Source organism: Haliotis rubra, unplaced genomic scaffold, assembly GCF_003918875.1.
Source record: "Haliotis rubra isolate DU_JTF1 unplaced genomic scaffold, ASM391887v1 Scf537, whole genome shotgun sequence".
NCBI classification, from domain to species: Eukaryota; Metazoa; Mollusca; class Gastropoda; order Lepetellida; family Haliotidae; genus Haliotis; species Haliotis rubra.
In genome coordinates, this window is record NW_025767232.1 from 123,069 (window position 1) to 145,020 (window position 21,952).

Sequence of the window (21,952 nt, forward strand, 5' to 3'; positions counted from 1 at the left end):
GTGTTGTGTTCCAAAGACACCAGTGTCACCTCTCTAGTGCTGTGTCCCAAAGACACCAGTGTCATCTCTCTCCAGTGTAGGGACCTCTCTAGCGTTCCGTTGCAAACAAACCAGTGTCACCCTCTCCAATCTTGTGTCCCAAATACCCCAGTGTCATTTCTCTAGTGCTGTGGTCCAAAACCACCAGTGTCACCTCTCAAGTGTTGTGTCCCAAAGACACCAGTGTCACCTCCCCAGTGTTGTGTCCCAAAGACACCAGTGTCACGTCTCTTGTGTTGTGTTCCAAGACACCAATCTCATCTCTCTAGTGTTGTGTCCCAAAGACACCAGTGTCATCTCTCTAGTGTTGTGTTCCAAATACCCGTCACTTCTCTAGTGTTGCATTCCAAAGACACCAGTGCAACCTCTCTAGTGTGTGCAAAACACACCAGTGTCACCTCTCTAGTGCTGTGTTCCAAAGACCCCAGTATCACCTCTCTAGTGTTGTGTCCCAAAGACACCGGTGTCACCACTCCAGTGCTGTGTCCCAAAGACCCCAGTGTAACCTCTCTAGTGTTGTGTTCCAAAGACCCCAGTGTCACCTCTCTTGGGCTGTGTTCCAAAGACACCAGTGTCACCTCTCTAGTGCTGTGTCCCAAAGACACCAGTGTAACCTCTATAGCGTTGTGTTCCAAAGACACCAGTGCTACCTCTCTAGTGTTGTGTTCCAAAGACCCCAGTGTTACCTATCTAGTGTTGTGTCCCAAACATCCCATTGTCACCTCTCTAGTGCTGTCTTTCAAAGACCCCAGTATCACCTCTCTAGTGTTGTGTTCCAAAGACACCAGTGTCACCTCTCTAGTGCTGTGTCCCAAAGACACCAGTGTAACCCTCTCTAGTGTGTGCAAAAACACACCAGTGTCACCTCTCTAGTGCTGTGTTCCAAATACCCCAGTATCACCCTCTCTAGTGTTGTGGTCCCAAAGACACTGGTGTCACCACTCCATTGCTGTGTCCCAAAGACCCCCACTGTAACCTCTCTAGTGTTGTGTTCCAAAGACCCCAGTGTCACCTCTCTTGGGCTGTGTTCCAAAGACACCAGTGTCACCTCTCTAGTGCTGTGTCCCAAAGACACCAGTGTAACCTCTATAGCGTTGTGTTCCAAAGACACCAGTGCTACCTCTCTAGTGTTGTGTTCCAAAGACCCCAGTGTTACCTATCTAGTGTTGTGTCCCAAACATCCCATTGTCACCTCTCTAGTGCTGTCTTTCAAAGACCCCAGTATCACCTCTCTAGTGTTGTGTTCCAAAGACACCAGTGTCACCTCTCTAGTGCTGTGTCCCAAAGGCCCCAGTGTAATCTCTCCAGTGTAGTGACCTCTCTAGCGTTCCGTTGCAAACAAACCAGTGTCACCTCTCCAGTCTTGTGTCCCAAATACACCAGTGTCGGCTCTCTAGTGTTGTGTCCCAAATACCCCAGTGTCACTTCTCTAGTGCTGTGGTCCAAAACCACCAGTGTCACCTCTCAAGTGTTGTGTCCCAAAGACACCAGTGTCACCTCCCCAGTGTTGTGTCCCAAAGACACCAGTGTCACGTCTCTTGTGTTGTGTTCCAAGACACCAATCTCACCTCTCTAGTGTTCTGTAAAAAAGACACCAGTGTCATCTCTCTAGTGTTGTGTCCCAAATACCCCAGTGTCACTTCTCTAGTGTTGTGTCCCAAAGACACAAGTGTCATCTCTCTAGTGTTGTGTCCCAAATACCCGTCACTTCTCTAGTGTTGCATTCCAAAGACACCAGTGTCACCTCTCTAGTGTTGTGTCCCAAAGACACCAGTGTCACCTCTCTAGTGTTGTGTTCCAAAGAAACCAATGTCACCTCTCTAGTGTTGTGTTCCAACGACACTAGTGTCACCTCTCTAGTGTTGTGTTCCAAAGACACTGCTGTCACCTCTCTAGTGTTGTGTTCCAAAGACACCAGTGTCACCTCTCTGGCGTTGTGTTCCAAAGACACCAGTATCACCTCTCTAGTGTTGTGTTCCAAAGACACTAGTGTCACCTCTCTGGCGTTGTGTTCCAAAGACACCAGTCTCACCTCTCTAGTCTTTTGTCCCAAACACACCAGTGTCGGCTCTCTAGTGTTGTGTCCCAAACACCCCAGTGTCACTTCTCTAGTGTTGTGGTCCAAAACCACCAGTGTCACCTCTCAAGTGTTGTGTAAAAGACACCAGTGTCACCTCTCTAGTGTTGTGTTCCAAAGAAACCAATGTCACCTCTCTAGTGTTGTGTTCCAACGACACTAGTGTCACCTCTCTAGTGTTGTGTTCCAAAGACACTGCTGTCACCTCTCTAGCGTTGTTCCAAAGACACCAGTATCACCTCTCTAGTGTTGTGTTCCAAAGACACTAGTGTCACCTCTCTGGCGTTGTGTTCCAAAGACACCAGTCTCACCTCTCTAGTCTTTTGTCCCAAACACACCAGTGTCGGCTCTCTAGTGTTGTGTCCCAAACATCCCAGTGTCACTTCTCTAGTGTTGTGGTCCAAAACCACCAGTGTCACCTCTCAAGTGTTGTCTCCCAAATACACCAGTATCAACTCTCTAGTGTTTTGTGTCCCAAAGACACCAATGCCACGTCCAAGTGTTGTGTCCCAAATACACCAGTGTCACGTCTCCTGTGTTCTGTTCCAAAGACACCAATGTCACCTCTCTAGTGTTGTGTAAAAAGACACCAGAGTCACCTCTTTAGTGTTTTGTCAAATAGTGTTGTGTCCCAAATACCCCAGTGTCACTTCTCTAGTGTTGTGGTCCAAAACCACCAGTGTCACCTCTCTAGTGTTGTGTAAAAAAACACACCAGAGTCACCTCTTTAGTGTTGTGTAAAAAGACACCAGTGTCACCTCTCTAGTGTTGTGTCCCAAATACCCCAGTGTCACGTCTCTAGTGTTGTGGTCCAAAACCACCAGTGTCACCTCTCTAGTGTTGTGTTCCAAAGACACCAGTGTCACCTCTCTAGTGTTGTGTTCCAAATACACCAGTGTCACCTCTCTAGTGTTGTGGTCCAAAAACACCAGTGTCACCTCTCTAGTGTTGTGTCCCAAAGACACCAGAGTCACCTCTCTAGTGTTGTGTTCCAAATACCCCAGTGTCACTTCTCTAGTGTTGTGGTCCAAAACCACCAGTGTCACCTCTCTAGTGTTGTGTAAAAAGACACCAGAGTCACCTCTTTAGTGTTGTGTCCCAAATACCCCAGTGTCACATCTCTAGTGATGTGGTCCAAAACCACCAGTGTCACCTCTCCAGTTTAGTGTGACCTCTCTAGCGTTCCGTTGCAAAGAAACCAGTCTCACCTCTCTAGTGTTGTGTCCCAAATACACCAGTGTCGGCTCTCTAGTGCTGTGTTCCAAAGACACCAGTGTCACCTCTCTAGTGCTGTGTTCCAAAGACACCATAGTCGTCTCTCTAGTGCTGTGTTCCAAAGACACCAGTGTCACCTCTCTAGTGTTGTGTTCCAAAGACACCAGTGTCACCTCTCTAGTGTTGTGTTCCAAAGACACCAGTGTCACCTCTCTAGTGTTGTGTTCCAAAGACACCAGTGTCACCTCTCTAGTGTTGTGTTCCAAAGACACCATTGTCGCCTCTCTAGTGTTGTGTTCCAAATACCCCAGTGTCACTTCTCTAGTGTTGTGGTCCAAAACCACCAGTGTCACCTCTCTAGTGTTGTGTAAAAAGACACCAGAGTCACCTCTCTAGTGTTGTGTTCCAAAGACACCAGTGTCACCTCTCTAGTGTTGTGTCCCAAATACACCAGTATCAACTCTCTAGTGTTGTGTCCCAAAGACACCAATGACACGTCCAAGTGTTGTGTCCCAAATACACCAGTGTCACGTCTCCTGTGTTCTGTTCCAAAGACACCAATGTCACCTCTCTAGTGTTGTGTAAAAAGACACCAGAGTCACCTCTTTAGTGTTGTGTCCCAAATACCCCAGTGTCACTTCTCTAGTGTTGTGGTCCAAAACCACCAGTGTCACCTCTCTAGTGTTGTGTAAAAAAAGACACCAGAGTCACCTCTTTAGTGTTGTGTAAAAAGACACCAGAGTCTCCTCCTTTAGTGTGTGTGTCCCAAATACCCCAGTGTCACATCTCTAGTGTTGTGGTCCAAAACCACCAGTGTCACCTCTCTAGTGTTGTGTTCCAAAGACACCAGTGTCACCTCTCTAGTGTTGTGTTCCAAATACCCCAGTGTCACGTCTCTAGTGTTGTGGTCCAAAACCACCAGTGTCACCTCTCTAGTGTTGTGTAAAAAGACACCAGAGTCACCTCTTTAGTGTTGTGTCCCAAATACCCCAGTGTCACATCTCTAGTGATGTGGTCCAAAACCACCAGTGTCACCTCTCCAGTTTAGTGTGACCTCTCTAGCGTTCCGTTGCAAAGAAACCAGTCTCACCTCTCTAGTGTTGTGTCCCAAATACACCAGTGTCGGCTCTCTAGTGCTGTGTTCCAAAGACACCAGTGTCACCTCTCTAGTGCTGTGTTCCAAAGACACCATAGTCGTCTCTCTAGTGCTGTGTTCCAAAGACACCAGTGTCACCTCTCTAGTGTTGTGTTCCAAAGACTCCAGTGTCACCTCTCTAGTGTTGTGTTCCAAAGACACCAATGTCACCTCTCTAGTGTTGTCTTCCAACGACACCAGTGTCACCTCTCTAGTGTTGTGTTCCAAAGACACCAGTGTCACCTCTCTGGCGTTGTGTTCCAAAGACACCAGTATCACCTCTCTAGTGTTGTACTCCAAAGACCCCAGTATCACCTCCTTAGTGTTGTGTTCCAAAGACACCAGCGTCACCCCTCTTAGTATTGTGTTCCAAAGACACTAGTGTCACCTCTCTTAGTATTGTGTTCCAAAGACACCAGTGTAACACATTTTCTCGATCATCTACACACTAAACGGTATGTCCAGGAAAACTACTTTCGGAGCAACCATAATGTCAACGAAATAGATGTCCTCTGAACCCATACCACCAGATTTCGAACACGTAAAAACCGCGACTGATACCAGCACACCCCACTCTCCCAGTCATCTCACATACAGCTCCTGCCTGGTCCTGCTCCCAGCTGTGTCACATGACATGATTGTACCACTCAGTATGTTGGGCAGATATCTATTTAAATTAATCCCATTTAGGCAAAAGAAGATGACAAAATGTTTTAATTTACCCATCAGCCTCTTCTTGTGATTAAAATACTATGTTGTTTTGTTTTCATTCTGTTAGATGTGTACGTGTGGGTGCACATAAATAAATGTCTCTATTTTTCTATCAGTATGACCTTTTGTTTTCTTATCGTTCGTACAACTGTCTTTGGCTGTGCACTTCATGGTTACACACCGAAAAGTGTACCGGATGTCGAGGACCGAGAATCAATGACTGGTCTGAACAATTCATGTAACACGTTGTAGCCATTTCAGGGGTGGAAATAACTTTAAAATTGCTAGTGTACTCCGGTACAGTGGCACTTGTAAAATCACTTGCCCTGATAATGTTTCCACTATACCGGCCATTTTCTTATTGATTTTTTAAATACACAACATAATTAACATTGGAATATCAACTGGACACCGGTACAGTGTGATATACAAATTTGCTTGCCTGACAGAAAAAAACACTGGACTCGGGCGTCGGGCAATGGGTTATTTCCACCCCTGCATTTGGTCATGTAGACCACATCAAAGCTGCCATCACTTTACGAGTCTGAAAAATATTCTGACAGGCAGATATATTTCAAGATGTTTTCATGAACGAACTCAAGGGACTACTAATTTTAGTTCGTTATACGCATTTCGACGTATATAATTTCTAAATTATGCAAAGTATTCGCACGCGTGATTTTTACAAGGCAACTTCAGTTATACTTAAACCCTGATTTGATACAAAAGTTTCTAAGGTTAATATGGGACATCAATGTGCTGCTGATAAAGACGGTTAATCTATTTCTCCCTTGATACACCCCGCATGTAGGGCGGTGGGGTAGCCTAATGGTTAAAGCGTTAGCTCGTCACACCGAAGACTCGGTTTCGATTCCCCACATGGGTACAATAATGTGAAGCCCAATTTACTTAAGATCAATATTCTAACCCGGATCTTCACGTGAGTACATTTGAACGATCATTTATGCACATTTACTTAAGTCCATACGCTTTTAAGACAACAGCAGTTCTTTGAGGATGGGTACATCACAATGTTGACGTCTTTTCCCACATCTAAACTGTGTTTGGCGCATTTCTGCTTTACGGCGCCATAATATTTCTGCAATATTGCCAAAAAACGACCCAAAAAACCCCAAACCAACACATTCTAAATCATTTCCTTTGAGAAGTTTCATATATATATAGACAAACGATTCCACACAGTGAACACAAAGATTGTAACGATTTTAGCATATTTTAACTCTATGGTGATATACAAAAGAAAAATGAGTAGGTAGTAAGTACTAAGTCAGTTCACTACTGTAGCGTTCAGAAAACGTACAATTATAGTTCTTCTGGTTTGTTGCATATAGAAACGTGTTGATTAGATTCTTACACCGTTGTCCAGCTTGATGAAGGGGGATAGACTCTACATCGACACGTCGCTAAATTAACCAGAATTTGTTATTTACACAGTTGCAGGTTTTCACATTAACTCACCAACTTCAAGAATTCCAATCAATCAAGCTCAATGAATGAGTATATTTAAAGCGTCATAGAGTTTCGTTGTTCTTTTCTTTGCGTCGTTGCTGAAAATGTACAAAATTTTGGAAACGGGACAAATGTACACAATCTTGTAAACGGGACAAATGTACACAATCTAGTAAACGGTACAAATGTATGCAATTTAGTAAACGGGACAAATTTACACAATCTAGTAGACGGGACAAATGTACACAATCTTGTAAACGGGACAAATGTACACAATCTTGAAAACAGGACAAATGTACACAATCTTGTAAACGGGACAAATGTACACAATCTTGAAAACAGGACAAATGTGCACAATCTTGTAAACGGGACAAATGTACTAACTAAGATCAATATTCTAACCCGGATCTTCACGTGAGTACATTTGAACGATCATTTATGCACATTTACTTAAGTCCATACGCTTTTAAGACAACAGCAGTTCTTTGAGGATGGGTACATCACAATGTTGACGTCTTTTCCCACATAAACGGGACAAATGGACGTCTTTTCCCACATAAACGGGACAAATGTACACAATCTTGAAAACAGGACAAATGTACACAATCTTGTAAACGGGACAAATGTACACAATCTTGAAAACAGGACAAATGTACACAATCTACTAGACGGGACAAATGTACACAATCTTGTAGACGGGACAAATGTACACAATCTTGTAAACGGGACAAATGTACACAATCTTGTAAACGGGACAAATGTACACAGTCTTGTAGACGGGACAAATGTACACAGTCTTGTAAACGGGACATATGTACACAATCTAGTAGACGGGACAAGTGTGCACAATTTTGTAGACGGGACAAATGTACACAGTCTTGTAGACGGGACAAATGTACACAGACTTGTAAACGGGATATATTTACACAATCTTGTAAACGGGACAAATGTACACAATCTTGTAGACGGGACAAGTGTGCACAATCTTGTAAACGGGACAAATGTACACAATCTTGTAAACGGGACAAATGTGCACAATCTTGTAAACGGGATATATGTACACAATCTTGTAAACGGGACAAATGTTCACAATCTTGTAGACGGGACAAGTGTGCACAATCTTGTAAACGGGACAAATGTACACAATCTTGTAAACGGGACAAATGTGCACAATCTTGTAAACGGGAAAAATGTACACAATCTTGTAGACGGGACAAATGTACACAATCTAGTAGACGGGAAAAATGTACACAATCTTGTAAACGAGACAAATGTACACAATCTTGTAAAGGGGACAAATGTACACAATCTAGTAGACGGGACAAATGTGCACAATCTTGTAAACGGGACAAATGTACACAATCTTGTAGACGGGACAAATGTACACAATCTAGTAGACGGGACAAATGTACACAATCTTGTAAACGGGACAAATGTACACAATCTTGTAAACGGGACAAATGTGCACAATCTTGTAAACGGGATATATGTACACAATCTTGTAAACGGGACAAATGTGCACAATTTTGTAGACGGGACAAATGTACACAGTCTTGTAGACGGGACAAATGTACACAGACTTGTAAACGGGATATATGTACACAATCTTGTAAACGGGACAAATGTACACAATCTTGTAAACGGGACAAATGTACACAGTCTTGTAGACGGGACAAATGTACACAGTCTTGTAAACGGGACATATGTACACAATCTAGTAGACGGGACAAGTGTGCACAATTTTGTAGACGGGACAAATGTACACAGTCTTGTAAACGGGACAAATGTACACAATCTTGTAGACGGGACAAGTGTGCACAATCTTGTAAACGGGACAAATGTACACAATCTTGTAAACGGGACAAATGTGCACAATCTTGTAAACGGGATATATGTACACAATCTTGTAAACGGGACAAATGTTCACAATCTAGTAGACGGGACAAGTGTGCACAATCTTGTAAACGGGACAAATGTGCACAATCTTGTAAACGGGACAAATGTACTCAATCTAGTAGACGGGACAAATGTGCACAATCTTGTAAACGGGACAAATGTGCACAATCTTGTAGACAGGACAAACAAATGTAAGCACAATCTAGTAGACTTGGGACAAATGTACACAATCTTGTAATCTTGTAAACAGAGACAAATGTACACAATCTTGTAAACGGGACAAATGTACACAATCTAGTAGACGGGACAAATGTGTACACAATCTTGTAAACGGGACAAATGTGCACAATCTTGTAGACGGGACAAATGTACACAATCTAGTCGACGGGAAAAATGTACACAATCTTGAAAACAGGACAAATGTACACAATCTTGAAAACAGGACAAATGTACACAATCTAATAGACGGGACAAATGTACACAATCTTGTAAACGGGACAAATGTGCACAATCTTGTAAACGGGATATATGTACACAATCTTGTAAACGGGACAAATGTTCACAATTTTGTAGACGGGACAAATGTACACAGTCTTGTAGACGGGACAAATATACACAGACTTTCTAAACGGGATATATGTACACAATCTTGTAAACGGGACAAATGTACACAATCTTGTAGACGGGACAAATGTACACAATCTTGTAAACGGGACAAATGTGCACAATCTTGTAAACGGGATATATGTACACAATCTTGTAAACGGGACAAATGTTCACAATTTTGTAGACGGGACAAATGTACACAGTCTTGTAGACGGGACAAATGTGCACAATCTTGTAGACGGGACAAATGTACACAATCTAGGAGACAGAATCTAGTAAGCAGGAAAAATGTACACAATCTTGTAAACAGGACAAATGTACACAATCTTGTAGACAGGACAAAACACAGGACAAATGTACACAATCTTGTAAAAGCAGGACAAATGTTCTTTAGACAGGACAAGTGTGCACAATCTTGTAAACGGGACAAATGTACACAATCTTGTAAATGGGACAAATGTGCACAATCTTGTAAACGGGATATATGTACACAATCTTGTAAACGGGACAAATGTTCACAATCTTGTAGACGGGACAAGTGTGGACAATCTTGTAAGCGGGACAAATGTGCACAATCTTGTAAACTGGACAAATGTACTCAATCTAGTAGACGGGAGAAATGTGCACAATCTTGTAAACGGGACAAATGTACACAATCTAGTAGACGGGACAAATGTACACAATCTTGTAAACAGGACAAATGTAGACAGGACAAATGTACACAATCTTGTAAATCTTGGACAAATGCACAATCTTGTAAACAGGACAAATGTGCACAATCTTGTAAACATGGGACAAATGTATGCACAATCTTGTAGACAGGACAAGACAATCAGGACAAATGTACACAACACAATCTTGTAGACAGGACAAATGTACACAATCTTGTAGACGGGACAAATGTACACAATCTTGTAAACGGGACAAATGTACACAATCTTGTAAACGGGACAAATGTACACAATCTTGTAACAGGACAAATGTACACAATCTTGTAGACGGGACAAATGTACACAATCTTGTAAACAGGACAAATGTGCACAATCTTGTAACAAATGTACACAATCTTGTAGACAGGACAAATGTACACAATCTTGTGGACGGGACAAATGTAACAGGACAAATGTACACAATCTTGTAGACAGGACAAATGTACACAATCTAGTAGACAGGACAAATGTACACAATGTACACAATCTTGTAAAGCAGGACAAATGTACACAATCTTGTACAGGACAAATGTACACAATCTTGTAGACAGGACAAATGTACACAATCTTGTAAAAACAGGACAAATGTACACAATCTTGTAGACAGGACAAATGTGTGCAGACAATCTTGTACAAATGTGCACAGGACAAGGACAAATGTACACAATCTACACAATCTTGTAGACAGGACAAATGTACACAATCTTAGTAGACTTTAGGGACAAATGTACACAATCTTGTAGACGGGACAAATGCACACAATCTTGACAGGACAAATGTACACAATCTAGTAGACGGGACAAATGTACACAATCTAGTAGACGGGACAAATGTACACAATCTTTTGTTTAGGGGTTTGTTGGTTGCTCAACGTTAAACCCCGACCGGGGTCAGTCCCACCTGTCCGGTTTGTTTGATGTGCAGACCAAACAGGTGGGACGACCCCAACAGACCCTGCGTTTAATCCTTATTTCGTCATCTTTTCATCGTACCTCGGATAACTCGAAGTATTCAAGCTGCTCGGTTCAACTGCATATCTATAAATTTAATGGAAGTTCAAAGAAATAACGAAGAAAACATTTCTTAAAGTAAATGCGCTGTTTTTTGTTTTAGGCAAGTGGAAATTAATACCACACTGTCTAAATTTACATATTTTACCTCCTCATCTAGTTTAACCATTGTGATGCTGCTATAAAATATTCGTAAGCCTCTCCAACTCCTCTAACTTATATTTAATCAGTTTTGGAAACAATTCCGAGGTTGTCATTTCGGATATAAATTATGTGCAAATCCAAGCATTGCCTACAAGTAAATGCAAATTTCATGTTTGTTTTAATCGGATTGCCCTGCCAGCCTATATAAGGGAAGCCGAAATACTGCTGACGGCACATTTAATATGCTTCTTTTTTTGAACCATTACAACAGATGTTGTTTTTTAGTAAAAATGTAGATGTGTGTTCTAATGTAAATTAAAGGATTATTACAATGATTATAAGTACGATGACGACGATGATGATGGCTTCTACTGCTAATGATAATAATAGTAATACCCTAAAGCATGCTCAAAGCGCTGTGTCTCTTACATTTGCCCATTATAACATATTTGTAACATGACAATTAGGGTTTCTGTAGCTTTGGGGTTATAGTGTTTGCTGTTCATTAATAAAATTAAATTAGCCCATGTTTGATGTCGCTAGCGGAAAATGGCAAGAATAGCACAAAAGGCCTGGTTGTACTCATTTTACACAGCTACAACACAGGGTATGTCGTAGTCGGATATATTTCCGCAACGTCAGCAGGAATTAACATAATAGCATCAACGGTTATCTGATTATGCAAAGTATTCGCACGCTTAAATGAACAAGCAACTTCCATTAATGGTGTTGACATAATCATGCATATTCATTAGCTGAAGTAATTTCGGTGTCTATATAAGGTTTGAGTTGTGGGTCAGGTGTGCGTATCAAAATGAAGGGTACCTGGTGTATTGCAGTGGTCAGCGTCACGCTGTGGGCGACGTCCGCCACAGCTGACAGGTGAGTGGACTTTCTTCTCCCGCCGTCCCGTGAAGATCCGGGTTACATGTGGTCTTCAGCAACCCATGCTTGTAAGATGCGACTAACGGGATCGGGTGTTCAGGCTCGCTGACCTGGTTGACACATGACATCGTATCGCAATTGCGTAGATCGATGCTCATGCTGTTGATCACTGGATTGTCTGTTCAGATTCAATTATTTACAGACCGCCGCCATATAGCTGGAATATTGCTGTGTGCGGCATTAAGTAACAAATACATCCGCAGTCCCTTGACAAACACGTACATGTGACATGAATTACGGAGAAATCTACATAATAAATTGAAATAGACTGGTTATAGAAAATTATATTAATAGGCGGAAGAAAAACATATTTATCGTACACTGTCAACGCGGTTAATACGCTGTGTTTTCTAATCTACAGAACACGTGCCAGGGTAACTATTAGTAGATAACTGACTGACTGAGTTTGGTTTTACGCCGCTTTTAGCAATATTCCAGCAACATCACGGCGGGGGACACCAGAAATAGGCTTCACACATTGTACCCATGTGGGGATTCGAACCCAGGTCTTCGGCGTGACGAGCCAACGCTTTAACCACTAGGCTACCCCACCGCCCCTAGTAGATAACAGTGATGGGACACTTAAAACATAAGAAAACTGATCTGTTAGAAGTCAAAGGTAAATATGAAGAAAAGGTGCACAGGTTATATGCGCGATACAGGCAGCAGGGCTGTAGAATCCCCTAGAAACTGAGATTGAAAATCAAGGGCATACTGATCCGTTGACCAGGGTAATAATTTGTCTCTATTTCACTTTCTGCATAGATTTTGGTGCATTATAAATCTACTTACAGTAGAGTACGGATATAATGAACTCAGAACTACGTATAACAAACAGCACGGGGCTGGGACAAACACATATCGTATTTCCTCTAATATACGCCCGGAAGCTTATTTTTTTAACGGACTTCCAGACCCGGCGCTTAATAGAGGCCCGGCACTTTTGCGCTTACTGGGTGTAATTACCGTAATTGTTAGTGAGCTGCTTTACGTCCGGCGTCAATACGGTACTTCGTTATATCCGTCAGATCGTAATAAGCGAGTTCGTTACATGCATGGTTTACTGTATTTGTAAAACCCACGGGTGCTAAGGTCTGAGATGTATGAAATCGTTCGAAACTTCTCCAAAACATGCAAATCTAGGTGTAATGAACGCTGCTCGGAGACATTCTGTCCCCAGGTGTGCGTACCCGTGCACCAAGTCGGAGCGCAGCACCGAGTCCTGTGGATGGTGGGGATGGAAGCGCTGCAGCAAATACAGGTGAGTCAACTGCGGAGTGAGTGAGTGAGTGAGTGTGTTGTCATTGACGGCGCTGTGGACAGTTTAACGCCTGTGTGTCAGTTTAATGTGTGAAGACTGCCTGAATACAACCAATTGGTCATGGCGCAGTTTTGCACAAGATGCTGATACTAGAGGAATTTTAAATTGTTTATTTGTATGCATTTATAAATATTTTAGGGGGTATAAGTGTCAAGTTGCAATGGTTACAACTTACATACATAACTTTGATGTGGACGAGATGTTTTTGAAAGTAGATCTTGTTAAGGATGACCAGTAATACTGGCTTGTAAGCAATCTCATATTCCAAATATGATTTCAGTAGAGATATTAACAGAGTCTCACAAAATCATGTTTCTCACACACAGGAGCGTCGCCAGCACCTGCTACAAAGACTGTACACGTGAGTGTAGTATATGCTTTCTATTAGCCATACGTGTGTAAGGATACGTCACTTGCTTCGAGTACATCCTGTAGTAGTCCAGGGGTTATACCCGTGAAGATCCGGCTTAGAATTGATCTTCAGTAACCCATGCTTGTCGTAACCTGATACACCCGTGAAGATCCGGCTTAGAATTGATCTTCAGTAACCCATGCTTGTCGTAACCTGATACACCCGTGAAGATCCGGCTTAGAATTGGTCTTCATTAACCCATGCTTGTCGTAAGAGGCGACTAACGGGATCGGGTGGTCCTGCTCTCTGACTTGGTTGACACATGTCATCGGTTCCCAATTGCGCAGATCGATGCTCATGCTGTTGATCCCTGGATTGTCTGGTCTAGACTCGATTATTTACAGACCGCCGCCATATAGCTGGAATATGGCTGAGTGCGGCGTAAAACTAAACTCACTCACTCACTCACTCACCCAGAGGTATACGACACGTAAGCCCAATCAAACACAGGATACTGACAACGAATCGTTTGGCCCCCTCTATGCCAAAACCCAGGCAGGGAAACAACAAGTACTTGGTATTAGTTTGGTATGACGCAGTGAGAGGATCGAACCCACGACCTTTCCTTCTCCGACGGACGCTCCTCCACTACATCACGGAGGCGGTCTGTAGTGAACTGAGTGAGTTTAGTTTTATGCCGTTTATAGGTATATTCCAGCAACATCACGGCGGGGACACCAGAAAGGATACCCATGTGGAAAATCGAACCCGGGTCTTTGGCGCGACGAGCGGACGCTTTAACCAAACGCTTTAACCACTCCTCTACCCCGCCGCCTCTGCTGTTTATGGAGTACGATGTATGACATTACTGGTGTTTGATGAAGATCAGATTGGTAAATGGTGGACATAAATATTTACATATATAGTCCAGTATATGTGATCATGAATATGGTTTTTGTGTCCAGACGGCCAGTGGAGCACCTTTTCAGCATGGGACGCGACCGACACGTGCTCTCAACCTTGTGGAGGTGGGGAGAAAACGGAGCAGAGGTTCCGCCTGTGTAACAACCCGGCCCCTAGCAACGGCGGCAGACAGTGTGAAGGCGAGACGTCGGAGACGAAGACAGTGACGTGCAACACTCACCCATGCCCAAGTATGTCAATCATTCAACCATATTACCAAAATGAACCAGATAGACAGACAGATCTCACTTACTCATACACGGTTGTGTCGATGTTGGAGGTATCTTATGATACGAGGTTCCACCGAACCGCAAACTTATTACTAATATAGTCCAGTTTGGCTCAAAATCGGACCGATGAATTGCAATGTAACTCGAAAACTAATAAACATATAATACTCAATGAAACGCTGATAATAATCAAAACATCAGACCAACTCTCTGGTTTGTTTGCAGAATTTATGTCCTAAAATTAAAAACGTTGTTTAACAAACTATCATTAAAATTTTGACACAGTTCACTATTTGTTACGAGAGAGGAGTGCAGAGAAAGGGACAGCCAGGTGTTAGCGAAGCACGTGCACAAGTGCCCACCAGGTTATTGATTCATTAACCTGTGCTGTGGCGTCTCCATCCTTTCTCGCACACCTGGCTGTCCCTCTCTCTGCACTCCTCCCTCGTAAGAAATAGTGAACTGTGTCAAAACTTTAATGATAGTTTGATAAACAACTTTTTTATTTTTAGAATATAAATTCTTCAAAAACCTCACAGAGTTGGTCTGACGTTTTAATTATGATCAGCGTTTCATTGATTATTATATGTTTATTAGTTTTCGAGTTAGATTGCAATTCATCGGTCCGATTTTGAGCCAAACGGACTATAAATAGGATTAGGATAGGATATTTATATAGCGCACATGTCACCGCAACTAGTACATGCTCAAGGTGGTGGTATTTTATTCCCTCGATCATTGGACCTCAATCTCAACTCCCCGGGGAGTATACAACTCTTGCAGCCACTAGGCGCACCGAGTTATTGTGGCTTTCCCATCCTAACGGGGTACCCATTCACAGCTGGGTGGACTTGGACACATGGTCACAGTACTTTGTCCAAGTTTACTGCACGTTGCTGTACCGCAACTAGGTGTTTGCACGTATTGTGGCCATCATCTGGTCATATACCAACGGATTCGTGGGTCCATTTAAGTGCACGGGGTTGTGTACTGTTGTGACAACACTGAGAGAGTCTGCACACAAAGTTGACTCCAAGGTTTTTACACCCGGTCACAGGTGGGCTCGATCGCGACACCTCACCCTCGCTGGATCACTAGCCTGACGCCTTAGCTAGCTTTCCCACCGCGCCCATATTGTACGGTTCTGTATAGGCGAAAACACTTCCCCTCGGTTTAGGTAAAGAATGTAAAACCGAGGGAGGAGGGAAATCCCGAGGGGCTTTCGGTTTTACATTCTCTACTAAAACCGAGGGGAAGTGTTTTCCCTAACATAACAATAACTGAAGCGCAAGTAAAATCAATTTAATGTATAGATAATTCAACCCCAAAGTCTTCGTCGGCTCGGTGGCCGTGAGGTAGAGCGTCTGCTTATTAACCTGATTTCGGTTCTAATCCTGCTTGGGAAAACATTTGCACTTTGAAATTGATCTTGGACGATATTTTTCAATTGATTTCAAACACTCATATATCATTTGAATGTTGATGTTCATATAGTGTTTGGAAAAAATAAAACCTGGGAAGAGGTCTTACTTACAAAAAGTAAAACCTGGGAAGAGGTCTTGCTTACAAAAAGTAAAACCTGGGAAGAGGTCTTACTTACAAAAAGTAAAACCTGAGAGCAAACAAAAACCTCAAATGCGGTTATTCCGGGGAAGAAAGACACGCTTAATATATAGTGAGAAGCACACTTCTGGTTTATATACGTAGAATACGTAGAACACGTAGAACACGTAGAATACGTAGAACAAACCATTTTACCACGAGACAACCGAAGGTTCCACACAAGTGTTACTTCTGTTTCAGTTGCCGGTGGGTGGAGCGACTGGTCGGAATGGACCACTATCGAGGAGTGCCCCGCGATGTGTGGGGGTGGGAAGGCGGACCTGGGTGCCGTTCCACTAACCGATCTTATCTAAGATCAATCTTAGCAAGTTACGCCAATTTTACAATCGTCTTAGCTAAAAGTTACACCCGTTCCACTAACCGATCTTAGGCCGATCGTAGCCGGTCCCGATCTTACGATCCGATCCAAGCTTAGATCGAGACTCTTTCGTGCGAGAGATAGAGGAATGCGAGGCACGAGTTATCTCCCTTTGCATAGTCTAGCAAATGATAGAAAGTAGTTTACGAACCAACTGAGTGAGTGAGTGAGTTTAGATTTACGCCGCACTCAGCAATAGTCCAGCTATATGGCGGCGGTCTGTAAATAATCTAGCTAAGATGCATAGCGTTCACTAACATGAGCGTTCATGTTAGTGAACGCTATGTATCTTAGCTATAAATAATCGAGTCTGGACCAGACAATCCAGTGATCAACAGCATGCGCATCGATCTGCGCAGTTGGGAACCGATGACATGTGTCAACCAAGTCAGCGAGCCTGACCACCCGATCCCGTTAGTGGCCTCTTACGACAGGCATGGGTTATTGAAGTTCAATATTCTAACCCGGGCCTTCATGGGTATTTTTCCAACCAAGTGTAAACGTGGAGAAAAAACCTAGAGCAAAATATTAGGGTAGTGAGCACCTTGGTTTCAGGTGCAAGTGCGTGAGAACGCTGGGTATCAAGCATAATATAATAATAATAATAAATGCATATTTATAGTGCGCCTATTCCACATCCTTGGGCATGCTCAAAGCGCTGTGTACAGATAATTTACACGAGAATATTTACAGCCGAGATTATAAGTAATATACTGAGAACAGGTTTTAAGTCTGGACTTAAAAATGTCAATTGTGTCAGAGCTTTTAATATGTGCCTGAACCTTGTCAATCAGAATAAACAAGGCGTGACGAGGCTATAACGTATGTAGAATCTGTCAGTGGTCTTGAATAACACGCGGCCTGCCTTTAGAATCCCCACCAAATATGCGCAGTGAAATCAAACATATTTGTATCTTTTTGCTTCAGAACATTGTTCACTTCACGGCTGTCCCTATTCTTAACCATGACGTTGCAATATTGTTGTACAAATGTGTTACACCGACTCGCTCGGTTGTGTTCCCATGACGACAGTGGTCAGACTGGCCTGACATTTGTAAGGCTTCAGTGCAGTGTTTGTTTACATCACAGAAATATACAAATTCATTTCATGGGGACTTTAGGGGACGCTCACGGTGAAATGCTCGCTCTTATTTTTCACATAGAATAGGAAAGCCACCATTTTGGTTTCTCTACGATTGATTTTAGCTATCCTAAGTTGGTCATGAGCAACTTAGACTTTGAATCTTAACTTTACGATTGACTTAGGTAAGATTGGTTAGTGGAACGGTATGCCGATCGTAACGTCACGCTAAGATTGGGATTTTAGGGGTTTACGATTGGCATAGGGCTAAGATCGGTTAGTGGAACGGCACCGGGCTTCACACATTGTACCCATGTGGGGAATCGAACCCGGGTCTTTGGCGTGATGCTTTCACCACTTGGTTACCCTACCGCCCCTCGTAGGGTAGATAGCATCTACAGTTTGAGTAGTGTTATATCGTATAATCGTTTTATCCTGTTGGCAGATTATAATCGTTATCGCATGGGATGCCGTCCTTGCCCAAGGCCATCGTTCTTATCTAATGACCAGAGGGTGTTTGTGTTTATCACTTTAACACTGGATGTGATCCTAGACGATAAGCCTGTGTATCATATGTATGATGTTGCTTTCTTCCTTATGATGGCCCCGTGAAGGTCCGGGTTGAAGTATCTTCAGTATCCCATGCTTGTCGTAAGATACGACTAACGGGATCGGGTGGTCAGGCTCGCTGACTTGGTTGTCACATGACATCGTATCCCAAATGCGTAGATCGAAGTTCATGCTGTTGATCACTGAATTGTCTGGTCCAGACTCGATTATTTACAGACCGCCACCATATAGCTGGAATATTGCTGAGTGCGGCGTCAAACTCAACTCACTCTTCCTATATTGATCAGTCACAGTTAACTGTGTTACAGTGAATACCATATTTCACGACATTGCTAGGTTTAATCAGGATAATGTTTTAGAAGAAACAAAGAAACACTGTACTTGCATACTAAGAAGCTACCTGTACTGTACTGTACAACTGAGGTAAAGTCTGTAAACATAATTCTGGGAATAAAAAAAGAAAAAAAAAAGGATAATGTTTTAGAAAGATTATTATATTATTTGCTTTAACTGCCGTTAGTCATTACAACTGATACAAAATACTCTTTAGAATCGTTTAATTGAAACAATAACAGGTCAAGTTTATGTATGAAACTATAACACAGTACCAGCCTCAATGCCTAAGAGCCATCAGAACTCCGATTAATAGACAGAAACTGAAGTATACCGATTTCTTGTATGTGCAACTGGGCGACAACGCCAAAATATTCCATGAATGCGGAAAACGACAGCAACAAAGATGTTTTAACCGAACCTAACCTTGGCTTTTGTGTACACCTTAACAAATTCATAACAATTTCATTTCTCGACAGTAAGACCAGATTACGTCACAGGCCCTCGTGTCTTTGTGAGGATCATAGATTTAAAACAAATTGTTTTGGAGATGATCCCGACTCGAAATGCTTCACAGTATAATCTGTCATGATTTTATTGTTCTGTGAAGCATTTCGAGTCGGTGATCATCTAAATTTTGTAAATATTTTTAAACCCTTAATCCTCGCAAAGACACGAGGGCCTGTGGATTACGTTACCGTAAATGTTTCACAAAAAAACGGTGACTTTGGTGGAAATTATCACAAATACACAAGTGTAATTACAATTTAATATTTCAGTTACGGACGCACTATTTATTGAACAAGAAAGGCATCTGTTTGATTGAACGTTGTCCGGATTGTACTCTGCACATGATTTTCAGTTTCACCTGCGCACAGAATTAAGCTGCAGTATAACAATGACTTCTATTGCAGATATCTGTTCTCCTGATAACCCGAAGGTCCTGCGTCACGAAGTCAAAGAAAACCTCTACTACGAGTGCAATGAGGCTGGCGACGTGGCCTACCTGGAGGAGTGCCCCGACCACGCCGCCTTCAGCAGCATCGCGGAGACGTGTACGCCACAGCCCTGCAACATCATGGAGGGCTTGTATCAACCGTTCTCCGGCGACTGTCGTAAATACTTCATGTGTCTGGCTGGTACTCGCACTATTGACCTGGTGTGCCCCCCTGGCCTGGTGTTCAACGCCGACACCCGTCTCTGTGACGACCCTGCCACCACCCAAATCTGCGGCATGTAATTTACAACATCAAGAAACGTACTTGACAACACACATGTATATAATAGTTACAATAAACTTATATAATGCGTACAAACGTGTTACGAGTTGTAGCAGCTGATTGTATCCATGGAGACGACCCGTGGTCTAGTGGATAGAGCGTCCGCCCGGAGAGCGGATGGTCCGTTGTTCGAACCTCGACCTTAACCTACCAAAAGGTGCTCAGCATCAAGGAGACGGACAACTGACTGATTGGCTTTGAGTCAAGTAATGTATTTGGTATGGAGGTCACGGGCCCACATATAATATATACATGTTTACATAATCTACAATTTTCGGTCATTTGTTATTATATTTATGGACTGTGGAACTATTCTTTTTCCTCATACACGTGCCTTCAGTATTTACATAAAAGTCTCAATAGTGATTCATTGTTTGAATATAAAAGGCATTTGAACTTGTACATTTTTGGCTTATGAAAATATACGGCTGGTATATATACTGTACATTTCAGTCTGGAAGTTTTATAACACGAACAAACAATGCACAATGATACTCATCCCCCTTCCCTCACTTACACAAAACACATAGACGTTGTGATACAGCCATTCTTCTCATTCTAAATTGGATTAGTACATTGCGAAGTTGTTTACCTGTTGTTTACCTGTTGCATCAACAAAATTTTTTCTAGTTCCAAAGGACTTTTGTACTCTATAAAAACGATATCTTAGCCTATTATGCAAGGTACATTTTCAGGATTGAAAGAACATGTTCATAGGAACTGACTTAATGAACGTATATCTACAACGGCTTGAAAACATCTATATACAACCAAAACAGTGTGCGAATATCACAAATAACCGTATGTATGTTTTATTTTATAACCACAGTTATGAGAGTACATTTGACTTGCGTGAGAGGCATTTGAAAGTTGGAGTAATAAGGGACCGTTCATAATTTATGGCAAGTGTGTCTGTGTGTGTGTGCGTGCGCGCGCGCGTGTGTGGAAGGGGTTTGATGGGTTTAGGGGAGGGGGTATCTTGTCTGTACACATGTGGGGGTTGGGGATAGGTCCACCAATTTTGTACATGACATGCAGGAGGGGAGGGTCACTCATGCTTCTCCATAAAGAAAATCATCACCATGCAGCTACATGGTCTGCCGAGAGGATTACTCTCTTATTCAGTCATCTCTGTGTCGTGTTCACTAAGCGATCCCACAGTCGAGCATGAGAAGGGTGTCAGAACTGACACGTCGCTGTCACTGGAATAAAGAAGTTGTTCGTACATATATTGTTATCCTTCCTTCGTGGAGTAGTGGTTAGAGCGTCCGCCCGGAGAGCGGAAGGTCGCGGATTCGATCCCCGTCCGCGTCATACCAAAAGATGTTAAAATATGGTGCCTTGATGGTCCGCGTCGCTCGGCAAAGACGTTACAACATGGACTGGTCGGTTCGGGGTCAGTATAATGTGTCTGAGTGGGGTATTCATGCTTCACTGCGGCATGGTATCTCAGTGGGCTAGCACTATAAAACCAGCTTCAGTCTGGGCTAGTACAAGCAGCCGCACATACACATACACACGCATGCACGTCGTCATATGAGAGAAATATTCTCAAGCACGACGTTAAACCCAATTTCACCTCACCTTCCTTACAGCACATTTACATAAAATTCTTTTCAGGCACACGATCTTCGTGCATTTGAACAGCTTTAACCAATACGGAGCCTTGCACATGGCTTTTTATATGAAGGGGATAAGGGCGGCACAAATACCAATATGTGTTTAAGGATTACTGTTTAAGAACCTTTACAAACAATTAAATGAACACTTACTATTATATACAGCATATGCATACAGTCAGTATAGGCCATCTGGGTGGAGTTTCAACGGGGCATACAATCATATACACGGGGCACCTATACTGTATTCTTGAAACATTCATT

The 21,952-nt window shown here is 42.7% G+C and overlaps 1 protein-coding gene across 1 annotated transcript; it reads left to right on the forward strand.

Annotated features, from left to right (window-relative positions):
• The first annotated feature begins 11,809 nt into the window (after positions 1-11,809).
• LOC124253245 (coadhesin-like) lies at positions 11,810-20,029 on the forward strand. The gene is made up of 6 exons (XM_046686986.1): positions 11,810-11,895; positions 13,139-13,219; positions 13,606-13,640; positions 14,597-14,785; positions 16,628-16,711; positions 19,704-20,029. Exons 1-6 carry the CDS (start codon positions 11,828-11,830, stop codon positions 20,027-20,029), a joined length of 783 nt encoding a protein of 260 aa, XP_046542942.1. The 5' UTR covers positions 11,810-11,827.
• The last annotated feature ends 1,923 nt before the right edge of the window (positions 20,030-21,952 follow it).

Bases quoted from the DNA above. Each gene is read 5' to 3' on its own strand.
- LOC124253245 (XM_046686986.1), top strand. From the start codon at position 11,828: ATGAAGGGTACCTGGTGTATTGCAGTGGTCAGCGTCACGCTGTGGGCG. The intron at 13,641-14,596 runs GTGAGTGTAGTA...TTTTGTGTCCAG, and splicing joins CTGCTACAAAGACTGTACAC to ACGGCCAGTGGAGCACCTTT. The intron at 16,712-19,703 runs GTGCCGTTCCAC...CTTCTATTGCAG, and splicing joins GGGTGGGAAGGCGGACCTGG to ATATCTGTTCTCCTGATAAC.